The 20,170-nt window shown below is 36.4% G+C and overlaps 1 protein-coding gene across 12 annotated transcripts in view; it reads left to right on the top strand.

Annotated features, from left to right (window-relative positions):
- TCF7 (transcription factor 7) overlaps nt 1–20,170 on the top strand; it is a 161,190-nt gene that overhangs the window by 86,615 nt on the left and 54,405 nt on the right. For all 12 annotated transcript variants that reach the window (XM_087955306.1, XM_087955308.1, XM_087955307.1 and 9 more), the window contains exon 4: nt 15,897–16,029. In XM_087955306.1, the coding sequence (XP_087811432.1) occupies nt 15,897–16,029 (133 nt within the window). The remainder of the gene's footprint in view (nt 1–15,896; nt 16,030–20,170) is intronic.

Below are 20,170 nucleotides of genomic sequence, written 5' to 3'. Positions count from 1 at the left end.
TGCTTGAGGTTTCACACTTCACAATATCATGGTTTGCTGAATCTGCCACAATGATTATATTCACCCAGCATTTCCTTAACTCAGGTTTACAAACAGCAGTAGCTGGATTCACAAAATATGTTGATCCCAAACCAAACTAACTTCACTAATGTGAAGCATAATCGAAGTTATCGTCTCGCAACCCTTGTAGCATAAAAATCTCTGGTTGTGAATGTTTCAATGAAGTAGATTGACTTAGCTAATAATGATCAGGAGCAAAGCTTAAGTAATTCTCAGACTTTTGTCACTGTCTGGAGTAATGTTAAAAAGTACTTGCCATGTAAATACCCTGCATCTAAAACTGTAATGTTTTTTGTTTTATTAGCTGCAGATTCTCAGGTTCCAAAGTCTTGCAAGTATATGTGGCTGGTTTCTTTATTTATGTTATTTCCTGACAAAATTAGAATACCAGCAAAATGTTGTAGACATAATTTATTTAGGACTTCAGTAAGGGATTTGATAAAGTAGACCAAATCTATTACTTGATAAAATAGAAAAATGTGGTTAGACAACATCACTACCAAATAGATTTGTAACCGTATCAATGTGTAGTCCTTAATGGAACTGCATGGAGAGAAGCATTCAGTGGGGTACCTCAAGGTTCTCTCTTAGTCCAGTACTCTTCCATGTCATCATAAATGATTTAGATGAGGGGACAGAAGGGGTTTTGCATTTGACACAAAGCTGGCAGAAATAGCCAACACTCCAGAAGATAAGTTCAAGATACAGAAGAATCTTGATAGACTTGAACACTGGGCTCTATCTAACAAAATGAAATTCAGTGCTGAGAAAAGTAAGGCTCTGCATTTAGGCAAGAAAAACAAAACACACAGGTATAAAATAGATGGCACATGACTCAATAGTAGTAACTGTGAGAGGGATCCTTAAGTCCTAGTGGACAGCTACTTAAGTATGAGCCAACAGAATGCTGCAGCTGCCAAAAAAAAGCTAACGCATTCCTAGGCTGCATTAACAGAGGGATAAACTCAAGATCATGTGAAGTGTTAGTACCAGTTTATAATGCCTTGGTAAGACCACACTTGGAATATTTCATCCAGTTTTGGTCACCATGTTATAAAAGAGATGATGAGGTTCCAGAAAAAGTGTAGAGAAGAACAACAGAAATGATTAGGGGATTGGAGGCTAAAATATATGAAAAATGGTTGCAAGAATTGGGTATGTCTAGTTTAATGAAAAGAAGGACTAGGGGTGACATGGTAGCGGTGTTCCAATCCTTAAGGGGCTGCTGCAAAGAAGAAGGGATCAACCTATTCTCCAAAGCACCAAGGCAGAACAAGATGATGGAAATTAATCAAGGAGAGAACCAATTTGGAAATTAGGAGAAATTTCCCAACAGTGAGAACAATTAATCAGTGGAATATCTTGCCTTTAGAAGTTGTGGCTGCTCCAATACTAGAGTTTTTAAAGAAAAGATTGGACAACCATTTGTCTGATAAGATATAGGATCTCCTGCTTGAGCAGCGGGGTTAAATAGGTCCCTTCCAACTCTGTTATGCTGTTGTTCTTTCTTTCTTTCTCTTTCCCTCTCTCCCTCCCTCCTTCCCATTCTCTCTCTCTTCTCTTTCTTTCTTTTCAGATGCTGTATTTTACATAACCCTCATAGCCATAATATTTAAAATATGTCAAAGATGCATAAATACTTTCACTTCTTGTACCAGGAAATTGATCTGAGTCTTTACTTCTCTTTTATAATAGCTTTTTGGGGGCTTGCAAACTAGGAAAGTTTTGAGAGTGAAATGACTCATTGAATTCACCACAGCCAGGTCTTACTTGCCTGACTGCTAAGAACCACAAGGCAAATTTACTCAGCAGCCACGACAAAGTTGTGTATAATGTTTGGTTGATAACAGTGTAATATTTGTCATATCAAAACCTGTTGGGTTGTTTCCATCTCAGCTTCACTAGTGACCAAAGATGGCTGCTTGAGGCAAGTTGAAGACTTGAACGGGTTTTTTTTAAACAGAGCAATGAAATTTGTTAAAAAAATAATATTAAAAGACTATTTTTCCTAACAGCAGCATTGTTTAGGCCAGGGGTTGCCAACCTTTTGGACCTCAGGGACCACCAAACTCATAATTTTAAATCCCAGGGACCACTAACCAGTTCTGTGGGTGTGGCCTAATTTGTGGGTATGGCTTGGTGGTCATGTGACTGGCTGGGCATGGCTTGTATGTAAATATTATAAATATTTATATAAATATTGAATTTTTTATAAAAAAGAGCAACTTTTACCCAAAATCAGGCAAAGCAGGCAGGCAGATTGAGTTGCTCACAGAATCATTCAGTGATCTATTTATCTGCCATCAGCAAGCTCCGTCTGTCACATAAAATTTGCTTGCAATCAAACTCATAAAATTAACTCACAACACACCATGTATGTAAATATTGATTATTTTTTTTTTTAAAAGAGCAACTTTTACCCAAAATCAGGCAAAGCAAGCAGGCAGATTGAGTTGCTCACAGAATCATTCAGTGATCTATCTATCTGCCATCACCTAGCTCAGTCTTTCAAATTTTCTTGCCGTGAGTCTGCACTGAATAACAGAACCTTCAGTCCTAAGGGAGGTTTGGCTATGCTTAAAAGCAGAGCCGAAGATCTAAAGACTAGCTAGAAAGCAAGAAATCCAACCATTTCCTGCTTCCTAGATAATCTAAATCTCCCGGCACAGCAGAACACTTGATGGTCGGAAAAAGGAAAAATAGCAACTTAGCAGGCAAGTTTGCCAAGAAAGGAGTGAGTGGGCGGAGAGGGTTCCCGCAGGCCATGTGGGCAGCGCAGCCTTGTGTTTCTGCTCTGCCTGGATTAATTGCTTTGGGGGGGGGTGCTCTGGGGTGAGATTTCTCTGCGGCCCACCAAAATTTTCTCATGGCCCATCAGTTGGCGACCGCTGGTTTAGGCAGATAAACAATGTTGCCCTCTTCTTTTGAGCTTAGCGCCAATTCATTTAGTCCTCTCCCCTGCAGTAGTGCAAAAGAGAACAGCACTTACCTTATATAGTTCTGGGGGGGAAATCTCCTTACAAAAATGAGCAGGCTTTGCTTGCTTTTCAAACCTAGATGAGTGAGTCCTAAGGGCAAATTGCACAATGGCCAGTTTTGCATTTATATAATTTATATATGTATTTATTTATTATAAGTAGAAATATGCAAGAGTTCTGCTGTCCCACAAATATATCCTTCAGTGGTGGATTCAGAAGAATGAATGCTCTTCCATTTAGGAATGTCCCTTCGTACCAAACACCCAAAAAAATGGACGTTGGGAAATGATTGCAAGCAGTGGTGGTATTCTACTGGTTCAGCCCGGTTCTGCCGAGCCAGTAGTGGTGATGAGCAGCGGAGAGTGAACCGTTTCTCTCTGACATTCTGTTGGGCCCACTCGAGCTTCCATACTAATCTTAATGTCCTGCTTTTGAAGCGCAGCTGCTTTATGTGGCAAGCAGATCGCTGCTTTATGTGGCTTTATGTGGCACGGCAGCTGCTGAAGCAACAGGGAGAGTGAAAGATTGCAGGAGGCAAGTTGGAAAGCCTCTGCGCCTGCACAAAGTGCATGTTTGGCATGTGTGCGCAAAGTGTGCCCACCAAGCCACGCCCACCGAATCGGTAAATTTTTTTTGAAATGCACCGCTGCAACTACCTTCTCCTTAATTTTACTTTCTATAGGGTTACAACTGTCTGGACTTAACCTATATTCTCAGGGATTAATGTGTGACCATAATGAACTGTGCACTGTCTGTTAATTCAGCCATATTTTTTGAAGAAAATCGTATACCAATTTATTGAATAATATAATTCATTTTTTTATTATAACAGGGCTTGTCCACTAAGTCCTACAGCTTCACAGAGGCTACTTAACCTTTACATTAAATGATCAGATTAAGGAAGAGTTCTGCTAGTGATATTTTTTCCTTTCCTTAAATTGCTTTTAAAGATGAGTTGGCAAAGCAAATAAAGTATCCAATAAGCTGTCCATAGCTTTTCTCTTAAACCCTGAAATCATACAGTATATGGAGGAAAAGGCTAGGAGTATATAAATTACCTTTTCTTCAGTTTCTACACCCTATTCAATCTTTACTAGGAATGAATATCCCCAATACAAATTAAAATTATGCAAAACTATCTTAGCTGTGCAAGTAGCAAATAATGCCTTATCCTTTTCCTGGTAAATACAGGTCAAAGTTTCATGAAGGAGGCATTGAGCCTAAGTGGCATCTGCTATTATAAATCTTTTTCTTTCTTTTCTTTTCCCCTTCTTTCTTCTTACAACAACCAGAATATTCAAAAGAGAATAAAAAAAATAAAACAGTCCCAAAGTTATCAGTCAGTCCAAACTAAGGCAGAGTTCTCACTTTCTCCTTCTGGGGTAATATCAATCCAAGAGAAAGAAAGTCCAAATCTGTTTAAAATCTTATTGCAATATATTCTAGTCTTCAAATCCTTAAGGCATCTGCTCCAACAAAGTCTTAGCATACAAATATTTTCTTTTTAATCCTCTCTTCCCACTCATCACTTAAAACCAATTTTCACCTAAAAGAAATAGGTTTCTTAATATCCAGTTATTTATTCCGTAGGAAAAGAGGGAAAGCTATCCTTTCAGCACCTTCAAACAGCCGCTTTTTTCCTCTTCTGGCAGGTATTATTCAGAAAGTCATACTTTTCAGGAATTTTATTAAATATGTCTTAGAGTCCTAGGAGCCAAGAAAACTTTCTTCTCTCAATCACTTTCTCCACTTCCTCCTGCGCACTTCTTACCCGGCTGCCAGTTTTTCTTTGTGGCGGCCATTACAGACCGCCGCTGCACCTGTCCTGGGAAAAGGGAGTTCTGCCGGCCAGGAGGGAGTCTGCAACACCCCCAAACCCTTCTCCGGATCCCCCCTACCTTCAGCTGCCCCTGCAGGGCAGCCTAGCTCCGCCCGTCTGGGTCGGAGCCCCAAAAATGGCTAGCGCGGCAGGGATCGCGCAGCTTCGCAAATCCCTGCCGCTCTGGCCGACAAACCGGAAGTTCCCCTTAAATTGCTTTTAAAGATGAGTTGGCAAAGCAAATAAAGTATCCAATAAGCTGTCCATAGCTTTTCTCTTAAACCCTGAAATCATACAGTATATGGAGGAAAAGGCTAGGAGTATATAAATTACCTTTTCTTCAGTTTCTACACCCTATTCAATCTTTACTAGGAATGAATATCCCCAATACAAATTAAAATTATGCAAAACTATCTTAGCTGTGCAAGTAGCAAATAATGCCTTATCCTTTTCCTGGTAAATACAGGTCAAAGTTTCATGAAGGAGGCATTGAGCCTAAGTGACATCTGCAATAAACAATTTTCTCCTTTTAAAAAATAAAAAAAAAGGCCCTTTCTTTGGATAAAAAAATTTCTTCTCACAGGAGCTTATTTAATTTTTTCTGTTATAAATCATATTCTGAAATGAAAAAAAAATATCAAAGTAGAGATAAACTAATTCATCTCATGCTATATACTAAAAGCTAGATGGTAAATAATAATTTGTGGCCCAGGAAGAATGTCTTCAAATGGAAAAGTTAAAATAGTTAGTATGTCTGTTGCATGGTGATTGTTGCAGTGAACTCTGTAAAATGTGAAGTATTTACAGAAATGTTTGGAAGCATATGTTCCAGGAAGACATGGGCTACCACATCAAATACACTATCAGCTGCACATCTCTTCATGAGAATTTAAAAGAAATAGATAATTAATTCCACATTGTCTTGCCTTAGCCAGCTACATAAAAAATCTGTTCATATTTTCACATGTGTATGCCCACAAGTCTGTGTCATTATATTTACATAGTAATCCCTACATTTTATTTTTAATTAGCACAAAAATACATGTACATTTCATTCCTTGTATATTTTGATAGAGAATTAGCTTAAAATAGGCATCCCTAAACTTGGTTTTTTTCAGAATGTTTACTCTGTTTTGCAACTTGAGCTGACAGCTATACCATAACTTCTGGGAAGTGATTTTTTTAAAGTAAATCTTTCTTCTGATCCATACATTACCCAATTCATATGGAAATTAATTAAGAGCAAATCCATTATCAACTGACAGCAAATACGTACAGTAGCGGGTTTTGTCTTCTGGTTTGAGCTTCTTCAGCAAGAGACCGAAACCTCGTCTCTGCGATCTGTGCTCGCCGCTAGAGCGCCCCGAGCCAGCTCGTTTTGGGGCTAAGCCACCCCGTAGAGGTGGTGAAGAGGGGGGAGACTGCCTGCAGGGTTGAGGAGAGCCGCATCTCTCCTCCCCAGCTGGCCATTACTCCCTTTCCCGAAGGCGGTTCCAGTGGTGGTCAGAAATGGCCACCACAAAGAAGAACTCGACTGGAAAAGAATGTGCAGGAGGAAGATAAGAAGAGAAAGTTTTGGTTGACCGGGTCAAACAGCAAAAGCAACAAATAAGGTACCCTGGAATTGAAACTGTTAAAAAACAATAACATTGTTCCCTAAGAAGATTTTTAACCTGCGAAGGAGAGACAAAAGGGAAAAGATTTGGTTTTCTCCTTTTCCTATACTGACAGCTAAGAGACTTAAGCAAGAAATTGGAAAAAAATCCACTTTGACATTAATAGGCATTTAATGCTGAAAATAAAAAGTCAAAGGGATAATAAAGATTTCTGGATAATTAAAAGCTTTTGAAAACAGGAAAGGAGAGAAAAAGAATAAAAGGGTAGGATCTGGAAGGGAGGAGACTGCCTGGAATTAAAAAAGAACTTACAGCAAAATCTCAACAAGACTTCCAAAAGATACATTCTAGCTGAAATATCGCAACAAAAACCCCAGGAAGAGAAAGTCGAAAAAGAAATAAGAAGATATAACTCGGGACTATCTGGATTACTTGATGATTTCTGGATTCTTGGTTATTGTTTTGAATGACTAAAATCAATCGGGTGGTTGTTTAAAACTGTTTAAAATGGCTCCACTTTTAGAAGAACTGAAAATGGAACTTAAAAAGTACAAAGAAGATGCACAAGAAGGGAGAGGTTCTTTTGGCTTCGTATTTCAGTTTTTAGAAATGGAGATTTGGAATTATGAGAAACAACAAGAAATGCCTGCGGAACAAGAAGATTGCGACAAAGAAGAAGCCATCTTTAATGAACAAGTAATCTTAGATGGTGGGGGGAGGAAAGAGGGGAAAGAGAATGGAAAGTTTAAGATTGGGAAAAACAACTCCAAAAAAAAATAGAGTGAAAAATAAGTATAAAATCAGAAAGCAACAGAAGAGGGAAATGCAGAAGAGAGAATTAGAACTAGAGAGACAAGAGGGTAAAAAGGGGAGGGAGAAGATGAGAGGGAAGAAAGAAAGGAAAAGAAGTTATAAAGGACAGAAGCAAAATATAGAGAAACAGGGCCTATTTAGAGATAATGGGTGAAAACTTAATGGAAAAAGGGATTCTGCAAATGTACATAAGATAGTATCGTTATATTAGAAACAGAAATAATTTTAGAAAATATGAAACAATGTATGATTAAAATGTCTGAAAAAATAGCTATCGTAATTCAGTGGAATGCTTGTCAATAAATAAATGTAACGAAAGGTATATTTAATGATTTATAAAACATATGTGAAGAGAAATAAGGGCAAAATTAATTATGGAGATTATATGTGTTTTTAAGGAAGTATGATATTTAATTGAAAAGAAGTGTTAAAGATGTTAAGATTTTAATGATTATTAATGATAGAACTGAACTGGAATGGAATGAGGGTTTATAATTACATATATTTACAATCTTTCTTTTTTTTTTTTAAATAATATAGTGTGCATTACAAGAATGTACCAAGCAGAATTCGATTGGAAGTTATGTATTATGTATTATATTGAAGGTCATAAACTTAAGGTATATATTGAAGTTTAAATAAGAGTTGAATGGATGTAATTAAAAGATATAAAGGGGTCATACTCCAATTAGTAACTACAGGAGAAAATTTGTTTAATGAGAAAAGATAATATGAAATTGAAACAGAACAGACAAAAGTATAAATATAATGATTGGAATTGGGATGAGATAATCAAACTAAAATTGAGAAAATTAAAAGAGGGGGAAAACTATATAGAAAATGTAAAATAGTATAAGATATGGAATAGAATACAAAAAGGAGCATGAAATTGAGTTTTGTGTCTGTATAAAAAAATTCAACCCGGGACCATGCTATTTTCAAAAAAGATGTTTTACTTGTATTTTGTGTGTGAAAACCCAAATAAAACTTTATTAAAAAAAAGAAATAATAATTGTAGCTAAAGTTAAAAAATTTAAGTGCCCAAATTTAGCAGAAATGATAACCACTTGTCAGTGCATAGGATAACAACAACAGTAATATTCCAAGCAGGAAATAGTATCTGTTGTGTTTTAATTCAGGTCCCCACCCCCCCCCCCCCCACCCCCCCCCCCCTCCCCAACCACCCCCCCCCCACCCCCCCCCCCCCCCCTCCCCCCCCCCCCCACGGAACGTCCTACCCGGCCGCGGTTACGCCGCCTCTTGTTTTAAAGTGCTTCCGGTAACACAACAAACAAAAAAAAAAAAACAAAAACAAAAAAAAAAAACACCAACCCACCAAAAAAAAAAAAAAAAAACCCCCAAAAATTGGGATCACTGTTTTAATTCATTTATTCCTGTAAGAAGTCATGGTATTGTAAGTGATCCTTGTCTGCTACTAAACATACAATAGTTTTGCTTATTTTGAAAGTTAAACGTGGTTTAGGCATCGGGTTTTGTTGATTCTGAAAAAGTGGGTATCCACTTATATAGGTAGCCCTTGACTTACAACAGTTCATTTAGTGACCTTTCAAAGTTACAACTCCTATTGGAAATTGTGACCTAAGAGCGCTTTCCACAGTTACAATCTTTGCAGCTTGCCCATGATCATGTGATCAGAATTTAGATGCTTGGCAACTGACTCATATTTATGACCTTTGCTGTGTCCCAAGGTCATGTGATCCCCTTTTGCAACCTTCTGACAAGCAAAATCAATGGGGAAGCCAGAGTCACTTAACAACTGGGTTATGAACTTATCAGCTGCGGGGATTCACTTAACAACTGTGGCAAAAAAAGTCATAAAATGGGGCAAAACTCACTTTTAAAATGTCTCAACAACATAAATTTTAGGCTCAATTGTGGTCATAAGTCAAGGACTACCTGTACTTGCAAGGAGAGTATTCCCACAGTTAGAATACTAGTGTCAATAATATTCTCTCTGATAAAGGTATTATCGTCAAGATGCTTTATAATCATTGCTGGTCTAGGTATACAGGGAAGAAAACAAGCCACCAATAATAGTTCCTCTCTAATTAAACTTTTTCAGATGAAATCATTTTTCCCACTGTCCTTCTGCTTCCCTCCCCAGCATATCAATTGCATTTATGCCTTTAAGAAAAACTGAATTTTCTGAGAAACCAAATACAAGTGATAATTCTCTCGCCTTTCTCAAGACTGCAGCTGTCTTTCCCAGCTCAAGAAAGCTTCCCTCTCTCTTTTTGCAGACCCTGCTAAGAGGGGAGGTTCACCACAGAACTCAGATGCCCGTGTCTGTTAAGTTATTTGAATGGTGCGGTTAGCATGAAATGTGTTTTTGATTGACGGTGGCAGTACCTGCTTATCTCTTTAAAATGTGTGCCTGGTAAATAACAGAAATAAGATTGCAGGTGTGTGTCCACAAGAGCTTTGGGACCCAGCCAAGCAGTTAAGCTAGCTGCTCACCTCCTATAAGCTAGTTGAAAGCACTTAGTGCCACCTCTAAATCTCAGAGAAACCCTCAGGAAAACTGTCCTTGTAATTTGAGGAACAGCTGAATCTGCCAAGCAAAGGAGAATTCAGTTAACACTTTGAAGCAAGGATGGTAAGAAGAAAGAATGTGAATTTGTGTGTGTGTGTGTGTGTGTGTGTGTGTGTGTGTGTGTGTGTGTGCCTCTTAAATTTTAAAAAGGAAGACTATGTGTGAACTGAATATACACAGGCTTTCAAAACTGGGGTAATTTTCAGTAGCGTGACTTTATAGTAAAATGACTTAAAATAGTTTTTCAAAACGTATATAGCTGTTGATGTCTTTCCAAATAAATATTTGTTTTTTACCTTGATATGTAGCTGAGATAAGTTTCAAAATTGAAAATTATTCTGGTGTGATTCTCTCTCTTTTTTTTAACAACAACAACAACAAAAAAGCCCTGAGACTGATCAAGCAGCAAGTACCTGCTAACTGGTGAAGATTCACTGTGAATACCATGATGCGCAGGAGTGTAAATCCATGATTTTACTTTTTTTTTTTTTTTAACATTGAGCCTAAATGGAATTGAGGGCAACAAATCTCCCTTTAATTTAATTTTTTACATTATTTTGTATTCATCATTCTGAGCCCACCCCAGAAATTGACTTATTTCAAGTCATATTTCATTTGTAATGTAGATGATATAAATACCATAGGCACAAACATTTTGTAAATGATCAATTTAAGCAAAACTGTATATGAATTGGTTTCATGCTCTTCTGTTAAATTGGCTTCTACTGTTCTCCAATGTTAAACCTGAAATGTTTTCTCCCATCTGTTCTTAATACCATCTTCAATATTTTGGATATGTGATAACAATTTTTATCACTATTATTCAGGTTTTGTGAATTATCTAAATTACTGTTTCTCAAATTTGGCAACTTTAAAATGTATGGACTTCACAGCTGGGGAATTTTGAGAGTTAAAGTCCACACTTCTTAAAGTTGCCAAGTTTGAAAAACAGTGATCTAGATAAATAGTTAGGAATGCTAGACTGCTGAGCCATTCTCTAATATGTATAAGTTAAGAAATAGAACCTGCTTGTCTTGATGTATTATATTTAAATAAACATTGAAAATGAACGTTCTCAAGGTCTCAATAGAGAAGTCTGTATAAGTAATGAAATAATAGATTTGTACCCAGATTAGCTCAGAATAATATATTGCAACAATTTCCAGGATATACAGTATGTGTTAGAATAGAGCCTTCTAGCTCTTTATTGACAAATGTATTATCCTTATATCATAATAAATGTGCTAGTCTTTAGGATACCAAGGATTCCTTGGCACATACTACAGTTAACAGGGCCATGTTGAATGAGAAGGAGTCCATTACCTCTGGAAAGACCAATGTTGGGAAACATGCTTGATTTATACTTTTTTACTGAGTGTATACTTTCCCATATTCAGGAAAGGTATCTCAAAGCATCTGATATGACAATTGTCTGTAAGGAGAAGAGGCAGCAAATTCTTCATTTATCAGATGCAAGAATAGTCAGATAAAACCTCTTTAACTAGTCCAAATTTGTATATTAATTTATAGGAACTGGGATTTAAATCCCAATTACATTTCATAAAGCAGCTCTGATCAAGGGTATTTTATGATACAACCAGGTTTAAACTGAAGTAGGAAATCTCTTGTCTTAATAAAGTTATGCCTGTCTTTCTGTGCTTCACGATTTATTCTCCAGGCTGCAGCACTAAATATTTCACTATTTAAATCTCATTGAATTTAGTTGGCCTAACCATCTCTACTTCGCGTCTTGCCTCTGGATGAAACATAAGACCGCCTTCCATTGTTAATTTGAGGGAAGGTAAGACCTCAGACCTCTAGGCATTGTAAAGCTGGCAGCAGCTTTATATTAGGGCAACAGTCAGTAATTTTGTAGACTTAATATGGGAATTTAATTAGTTTAAAAAAAAAACAAAGACAGGAGCCTGGTTGTCATATTAAATATTAAAAAAAAAAAAACCCTGTAAAGTCTTGTGGTTTGAGGCTGAAACTGAGCCTTACAGCTCCTTGGATCTACAAAAGCGTTAATCATTTTGCTGACACAGGGGGGCCTCAGTAGAGGTCTATAGCTTTTAGTGGAATTTTTGCAGGGAGAAAACTTTACAATCAATATCTAGGAACAAAATGTTATATATTTATATTAATAAGAGGAGGAGATAATTGCTGCAAAGATCATTATATTCAATTGCAAACTGGAAAAACTAAAATTAAGCAAGTTCTAGTTTTAACTTTGTTTTGTTTTTTCAAATCTTTTTAATTGGGCAGAAATAAATTAGCCAGTTGTGCCAAAGTTAGCATTAACATTAAGGCAATCCTAGGACTGATGCTTTTTCATTTGTTTTTTCTTCTTCTAAAGGGCAGTTACCTGTTCCCATCAAGCTTTTAAAACTAAAACTGCATCTGAAATTTGTGTGGTGCATAGATATGTGCCTACAATAATTCCAAGTCCTTAGACATTGCCCAATCTAGGTCTCTGCAAGCATTTTTTTTTTTTTTTTTTGCTTCTCCTGCTACACTTAAAATGCTTTAATCTGCATAGAAACCAGTATGGTTCCACTGGCATCAGAAAGAGTTCTCCTTGGCCATTTTCTTATTGACTTCAGCTACTGTGTTCCTACTACTCACTGGTGCTCTTGATGAACTTTCAACAAGGTGGAAAATTAAAATCTCACCTGAGCTATATCGCTGTGGCCTTTCCTATTTATTCTACTGCAACTCAGAATAGAGAGAGCTAAAGCCAAAATGGATCAAAGAGTCTTTGATATTGCATGGGTGCTATAAGCTAACTTTCAGTGGTAGCTGTCAATACTCAAACTACTTACTCAGTCTTGCTTGCTCAGCACACTGTAGAGCCTTTCTTTTGGCTCATTGCAACACTTTACCCTCTGCAGTACTAGTTGGAAAGCACAGTGCCTCCACATTGTCTGAGTATCAAATCCAGTCTCCTGGTTCTAACTCAGTGCCTTTAACCATTGCACCAAACTAGGTCTCAGGGTTATGGTATTAGGAAGGGTTTGTTTTCTTTATTCTGTTTCAATTTCATCTTCTATTTTATCTTGTTTATCTTGTATTTTACTCATTTTTTTCCTATGAAAATCGCATGAAAATATAATGTCCAATGAAAATAGGAAGGATGCTATGTAATGTTTCAGATCATACTTCCACAGGATTTATAGTAATTGAATTTACCATAATACATTGAACTATTTACAACACATACAATGAATCTACAATAGTATTATTGACATCATACTCATCAACAAAATGGTAATATGTCCTGGTGTCAGTGTTGACACTAAGATGACAAGTAATTGATAACAGATCATCCTCACTTTGAGTGGGATGAGTTCTTGACCTTCCCTGCAGTGCAAGTGTGCAGGTGTGTAGAAGTCTGTTCCATACCCTTTTCTAGGTGGGTCTATGACAAACTTGCCACAGCCAACTTGCTACAGCCAATTCGCAATGGCCAACTCACCTCACTGCTGTAGGACATGAGTTACACTAATTCAAAGAAATAATGGAATAGAATCATTAAAGAAAGGAGGGACAAAATGAAATATGAATGGCAAACATTGAAATAATTAAACTGAATTGTTGAATTGTCCCCCAGTGAATTGTCCCTTGTCAAGTTGGTCATGTCGAGTTGTCTCATGTCGAGTTGGCCACGGTGAATTGGCCATGGCAAGTTGTCCATGGTGAGTTGGCTGCAGTGAATTGCCCCATTCCATTTCTTAGTTATGTGCAGAACTGTGCATATCCTTTTTAATTTGCTTTGACAATTTTTGCTATGGTTTTCATATATTTTCATATATTATGGACATCAGGGTTAATTTCATAATGAATTAAAGAATAACTGGGTAAATTATCTTTCAGTATTCTCCATATGTGAAAAAGATTTATGTTTCCTATATACAGTTCTTTATTTTTTTTTTAACCTAATAGTATGTGGCTTGGCTGACTTATTTTAATTATCTGCTGCACATATAAATTTGCAAATCACTTAGTTCCTGTGTATATGGAACTAACTAATAGCTATATATTTTAATGTGGGTCATTTGCTTCATGTTTTTATTTGTGGACCCTTGTTCCGATGGCATTAATTTTTGATTATACAATAGTGATTTACCTTAAATGATCAAACATATTCTTGTCCTCTGGTCTCTACGCAACTTAATTTGAGAATTGGAACTTTGTCGTCGTGCCTATTTTTTCCCCTCTACTTGTACAATCTGAGTTCATTATATTCAGCATTTCTCCACCCCCTCTCTAGTATATTAATTGCCTTGAATATATTCGGTGTCTATGTATAAAATGCCAGGTGTGACAGAATCAAACATAGATGTGATGGTTTCCTTGTTTACTCATGTTTGATAGTACTTTGCTCTGTTGGACTCATGTAAGGAATGTGGCAGTTTAAAAGACTCCATTTTCAATAATCAGTGAACATCCTGTATTTGATAGTTCTATTGTTCCCTACCATGTATTTTTCCGAGGGCTTTTCAGGATGACAAACCTCAATTTTTCCAGTATGGTACTGTCAGTGTCATTATAAAGGCAACCATGGGCGAAACTGGGCAAGTATGAAATGGTAAGAATGCTTGAGGCAGGCAGGGAGATTCTCTAATAGCATGACTACTATTTTTCATTTGAAAACAAGTTCCTCTGAATTTGCTGCAGCTGGAAATTGTTAATAGTTTTCAACCTAATATTTTCACCTAATTCTTTCTTTTCAACTGAAAAAAAAACCCTGCATCATAATAGTCTGGTAAATGTAGGCATATATTTCTTTGTCCTCCTTTAACATGATAAGGCAGAACTGAATGTGTTTGGTGCATTTTCTTCAAGCCTAAATAATCTGCATAACCTGTGCAGTACAAAACGATCACTGTGTTGCATTATCAGTCATTTAAAAGATAGTCCACTGTTATAGAATAACTTGACATATGAGTCTTATTCCGCAGTTGAAAAATATCTCCACAGAACTCAACGCATCAAGCTCAGGTGCTCTGTGCTGTTCCTCACACACTAATTTGGACTTGCAAAACATTGTTGGATAACACATGTGACCCACAAAGAATGTGTTTGTGCAAGCATGCAGATTCACACTTGTTCATGGTGCTTTTCAGCAGTACCTTGAAACTGCTTTTTTCCAGGCCTGCCCTGATCTACTTCAGGGTTTAGAAATCTTGTGAGTACATACACAGTATTATGGCCAGTCTCCTGGGTATCAGCACTGTACAATATAGAAGAGCACCAGTTCCACGTAATGGTTTTATTCCCATAGTCACAATCTTTTAAAGCATAGTTCTTCAGGCATTGCGGAAATATCACTGCCGAACAATAATTCCCAGAATGCTAATGTTCAGAGATGCTGAAGACTGTAATTCAGCAACATGTAGAGGAACACCCATTCTCCAACTCTAAAAGGTATTAGTTTGAAAAGCCATCCCAACATGTGCAAAGCTTCTAAAAGTTTCAATATTTGATGAAGTGCTCAGTATTCAATAAAGCAGAAATGCTTCTTTATTCCCATTGGTATAAGTAATAACAAATACATTGATTAACAAATGTATACAAAATAAACTGAGATGCTAACTTTGGCAGGATGTTGGAGGTAAGCACTTTACATGTGAAGACCATGTGATTCCCCCCAAAAATCATCTTGAGGGATGCTGGCAAGCAGTTCACACAAAACAAGAGCTCTATTCAGCCAGCTAATTAGTAAGCATGGCAATTACTAAAGTAAATTTTACATTTGACAAACCTGTTCTAATTCATTCTCATTTCAGCTATCTCACTAATAAAGACATAGTCAGACTGGACTAATTGTTCCTTACCATACCTCTGTTGAAATGTTAGTGTTTGCATATTCATCTCCAAAGCTTCGTGTTATCTACTAAGCAAGTTGAATTGTCAGTGATGATAACTAATGTAGGGGTGAAGAGAGGAATTTTAGGATGCTTCTGACTTGGGTTCTTCTCCCCCCACATCCCCAATTTGCAGAGCTCAAAAGGTGGCATTTCTAAATCCTCTTTCTTCTGACTTCTGTTTTTCAGTCTAACAAGGTTCCCGTAGTACAGCCATCTCATGGGGTTCATCCACTCACCCCACTCATCCCATATAGCAATGAACATTTCAGCCATGGCTCCCATTCACCACACCTGCCAGCTGACATCAACCAGAAACAAGGTAACTACTGTAATTCTTCACCTCTTCTGTGATGCTAATCTTGGGGGGGGGGATGTGCTTTAAAAAGTGTGTACTGTGGGGCATTTAGCCATAGTCATGAAGTTTGGGGTGCCTGCCACAGACATTTAGTTTCCAACTCTGTGCTTCATAGGGCCTCTGCCCATTTTTACATACCACCTTCATGTGTCTTGGAAGTTGAACTGCATGCTTTGTACCAACAAACATATTCGCTCTGGACAGAGAAAAGGAATAAGTATGTAATCTTGGTGGTGGTGGTGGTGGGGTTGAGGCCATATTTTTCCTTTCAGAGTTCCTCTGATCTGATACTAAACCTTTGAGATATATAAAACAAAGTATTTTAACCAAAGAAGCACTGTGCTTTAATACTTAAGGATGGACAAGCAGATTGCAGGTCACTGGGAGTATCTATAACTCTGCAGTTTAGGAAATTAAATGCCTTATTGCCTCAAATCCTATTTATAATAGAAAAAATGGCACTATGTTCCAGTTTTCAGTCCTCTATTATAACAGTCAGTTAATAGAAGTTCATATCTTCAGCTAACATATCTTGGTTAATCATGAGTCTTTCTGAAGAGTGCATTTGGCCTCTAGAAATAGCTCAACCCACATTTATTGCATTGTCACAAACCCTAAAGGTATACAGAACATTTGTTGTTGGGACATTCAGATAACAGATAATCAGAGTTGAAAGGGACCTTGTAGGTCATCTAATCCAAGCAGGAGACCCTACACCATTTCTAAAAGGTGGGAGTCCAATCTCTTCTTGAAAGTCTCAAGTAATGGCACTCCCACAACTTCCGAGGGCAAGCTGTTCCATTGGTTGATTGTTCTCACTGTCAGAAAGTTTCTCCTTATTTCCAGGTTGAATCTCTCCTTGTTCAGTTTCCATCCATTATTCCTTGTCTGGCCTTTGGGTGCTTTAGAAAATAGCTTGACCCTTCCTCTCTGTGGCAGCCCCTCAAATACTGGAACACTGCTATCATGTCTCCCCTGGTCATTCCCAACATATACAGGTAGTCCTCAACTTAAAACCACAGTTGAGCCCAACAATTCTGTTGCCAAGCGAAACTTTTGTTAAGTGAGTTTTGCTCCATTTTACGATCTTTCTTGCAACAGTTGTTAAGTGAATTGCTGCAGTTGTTAAGTTAGTAAGACAGGTTGTTAAATGAATCTGGCTTCCCCGTTGACGTTTGCTCATCAGAGGGTCACAAAAGGTGATCACAGGACCCCGGGACACTGCAACCATCATAACTATGATTTAGTTGCCAAGTATCTGAATTTTGATCATGTGACCCTGGGGATGCTACAATGGTCATAAGTGTGAAAATGTCCTAAGACACTTCGTTTCAGTACCATCGTAACTTTAAACAGTCACTAAATGGACTGTTGTAACTATCTCTATTTCCATTGATTGGAAACCCAGTTTCTAGATCAAGAAAGATTGATGTTTTTATAATGGAAAAAGAAATTTGGTACATTGGGGCTGAACTGTTTAGATCCAAAAATGATCTAATGATCTTCAGGAGTATCATCATCATCATCAAAATATTGAAAACATTCAAGATCTCAATCATGAGTCTCTTGCTTTTCATTTAGAGAATGAGAATTGCTTCTTTGAATGACTAGATTTAAGCTGTAAATTGTAGATTTGATGAAACCACAGCTTTACCTGTTTGGGATTTAATTTTTATGAACTATCCCACAGCATTTCAGTATGATTGGGTGAATTATTCAAATATAGTGAAGGCTAAAAGCAACTTAATTCAGTAGTAGTTCTATGGAACTTCTTCAAAGCTTGTTATAATGTATGAGAACTACTAGACCACAACTCTGTTCCTTGTGACATCTTCCTCTGGTGGACTACTTACTATCAAGGAATAAGTCTTTAAAATTTCATTATAAATTAATTTTCTGATTTTAATAATGGCTTCATTCGTATTGAATGATAGCATTAATCCATAAATTAAGGCATATAATCATGATATTTCTGCACTAATAAGAATATCAAACTAAATGAGACCATGGTACAAAAATATCAAAATTGAAATATGAAATGAACAACTGAGATGTTTGATTACTCTGTTTCTTGTAACCAACTCTGCTGTCACAAGACAAAACAAAAGTTAAATAACTGACTGATCAAAATAAGGATTAATGAGGGTATACAGTATATGTTTTTGCATATACTTTTGGGACTGCTTTTTTAAACTACATGGATGATTTTTTCTTAATAAAATGAACTAAGGGATGCATTTTTATATATAGGCAAGAAAGCTACAGATGCACCCAAGAATAAATGCATGACCCTCACTTTGTCTATAAAAGTCTTTGTTTGAGATGAAATGGTGGTGAGAGCTAGAATATGAATGGAAATCTTTTTTCATTTATAATTCATAATTTATCCAAAACTCAGGTTCGTAGGCCAAGGCACTTTCACTTGCAGTTTAGTTTCATCATCTACTTACCTACCAATCTTAACATTGAATTACTTACTTATCTACTCACAGAACTAATACAAAGACAGAGAATACCTGGCAAGGTCTGCATAGATTTGTTCTAACTTGGCGTGCTCACAAAGGATTATATAGTAAATGCCTCTTCCTGTTAAGATTATCTTTTCATATAGAAGGAAACAATAGCCCTGATCCTGTCAGAGAAGGTATTTTCCATCCTAGCAGAAGGAAAGTATATGAGAAAAGTGATATTTTTCTTTCTTTCTTTTGCATAGTGTCTTTCTCCCAATCTGATTGCCCACTAGAGTTTATTTATTTTTTTTAAAACAAGTTTTATTAATTTCAAAAACAAACAAATCATCATCAACCATTACATATTTGAACCTTTTTCCATTATAAATTTTACAAGTCAGATAAAACCTTATCTTATACAATACAATTCTATTTTAAACCATTTCTAAATGAACATAAAAACATCTCTTGTCCTCTATTTCTTTCTGACTTGATTATCGTCATTTTCTTTCTATACTTCTAAAAGGTTTCACCAATACTTCTCAAACACATAAACAGACACAAACAAACATATAAAAAATCTTTTAGTAAAGTAACTTGGCCCCCGGTACCTCTCTTTATATGGGCTTTAATTATATTCATGCTCATCTTACAGATCATTACCTATTTTATTTACCATTCTGTATCTTCTATATATACTTCTCCACACATTTCACTCTTCATAATTCTATCTTATTCAATCCATCTTAATTTAAATCATTAAATTTGTATCTTTTGCCCATCCTTTATTATCACTCTATCTCATTCCTTATACTGAAAAAAAAAAAGAATTTCTCCTGAAATCTCTAATCAGAGTATGATGCCTTTCTATCCTCTCCCTAAATATTAGATTAACATTTAAAATGACACCTAATATCCAATCTGATTCTGCTTGGTACATTCTATCAATTAATTTTTACTTTTAATAACAATAAAAACAGAGTAATAAATCAGAAATGTTTAAATACATAGTATCCTCCTAAATACGTAGTTAAATAATAAATCTAAATAATAAATCTTATAACATTCTAATTGCCTTTCCCTTCAATATTTTATTACATTTTAAAAATCAATCATTATTAAACATTTCAACATTTTAACTTCTTATTAACTCTTAAACCATTCTAATTTTCTATTTCTAATACAAATATTACAATACCGTCTTATGTACCTTGCAAAATCTTTTTTTAAAAAAATTATACTTTACCCTTTATCCCTGAAAAAGATTCCTCTTTTCCCATCCAATTTTAAAACTTTGTGGCTTTTCTCCGCCTTTCCCCTTTCTTTCTCCCCCCACCCGATCTTCCTACCCCCCCTTCTTCTAACCTCTGTCTTGCTGGCATCCCTTCTCTGTTGTATTCCTTTTTCTCTTGTTTGCTATCATTATATTTATTTTGCATCATATTTTTCTCTTTCTTAAATGTTTTTTAGATCTTAAGTCCTTCATTTTCCTCACTTTCTTCCTTCCTTCTTCCTTAGGTAAATTTTGGGATTCATTAAAGATGGTGTCTTCGTCTTCTTCTTGTTGTAATTCCATCTGTCGCATTGTCTGTTCATAGTTAACCAGCGCCATTTCTAAAAATAGAAAAGCTTTTTCCATACCATCTTTACAGGCT

This window comes from Notechis scutatus, chromosome 2, assembly GCF_049901735.1.
Source record: "Notechis scutatus isolate UNSWTSFEM ecotype Mainland chromosome 2, rNotScu1.2, whole genome shotgun sequence".
NCBI classification, from domain to species: Eukaryota; Metazoa; Chordata; class Lepidosauria; order Squamata; family Elapidae; genus Notechis; species Notechis scutatus.
This window is presented reverse-complemented; position numbering and strand designations above follow the sequence as displayed.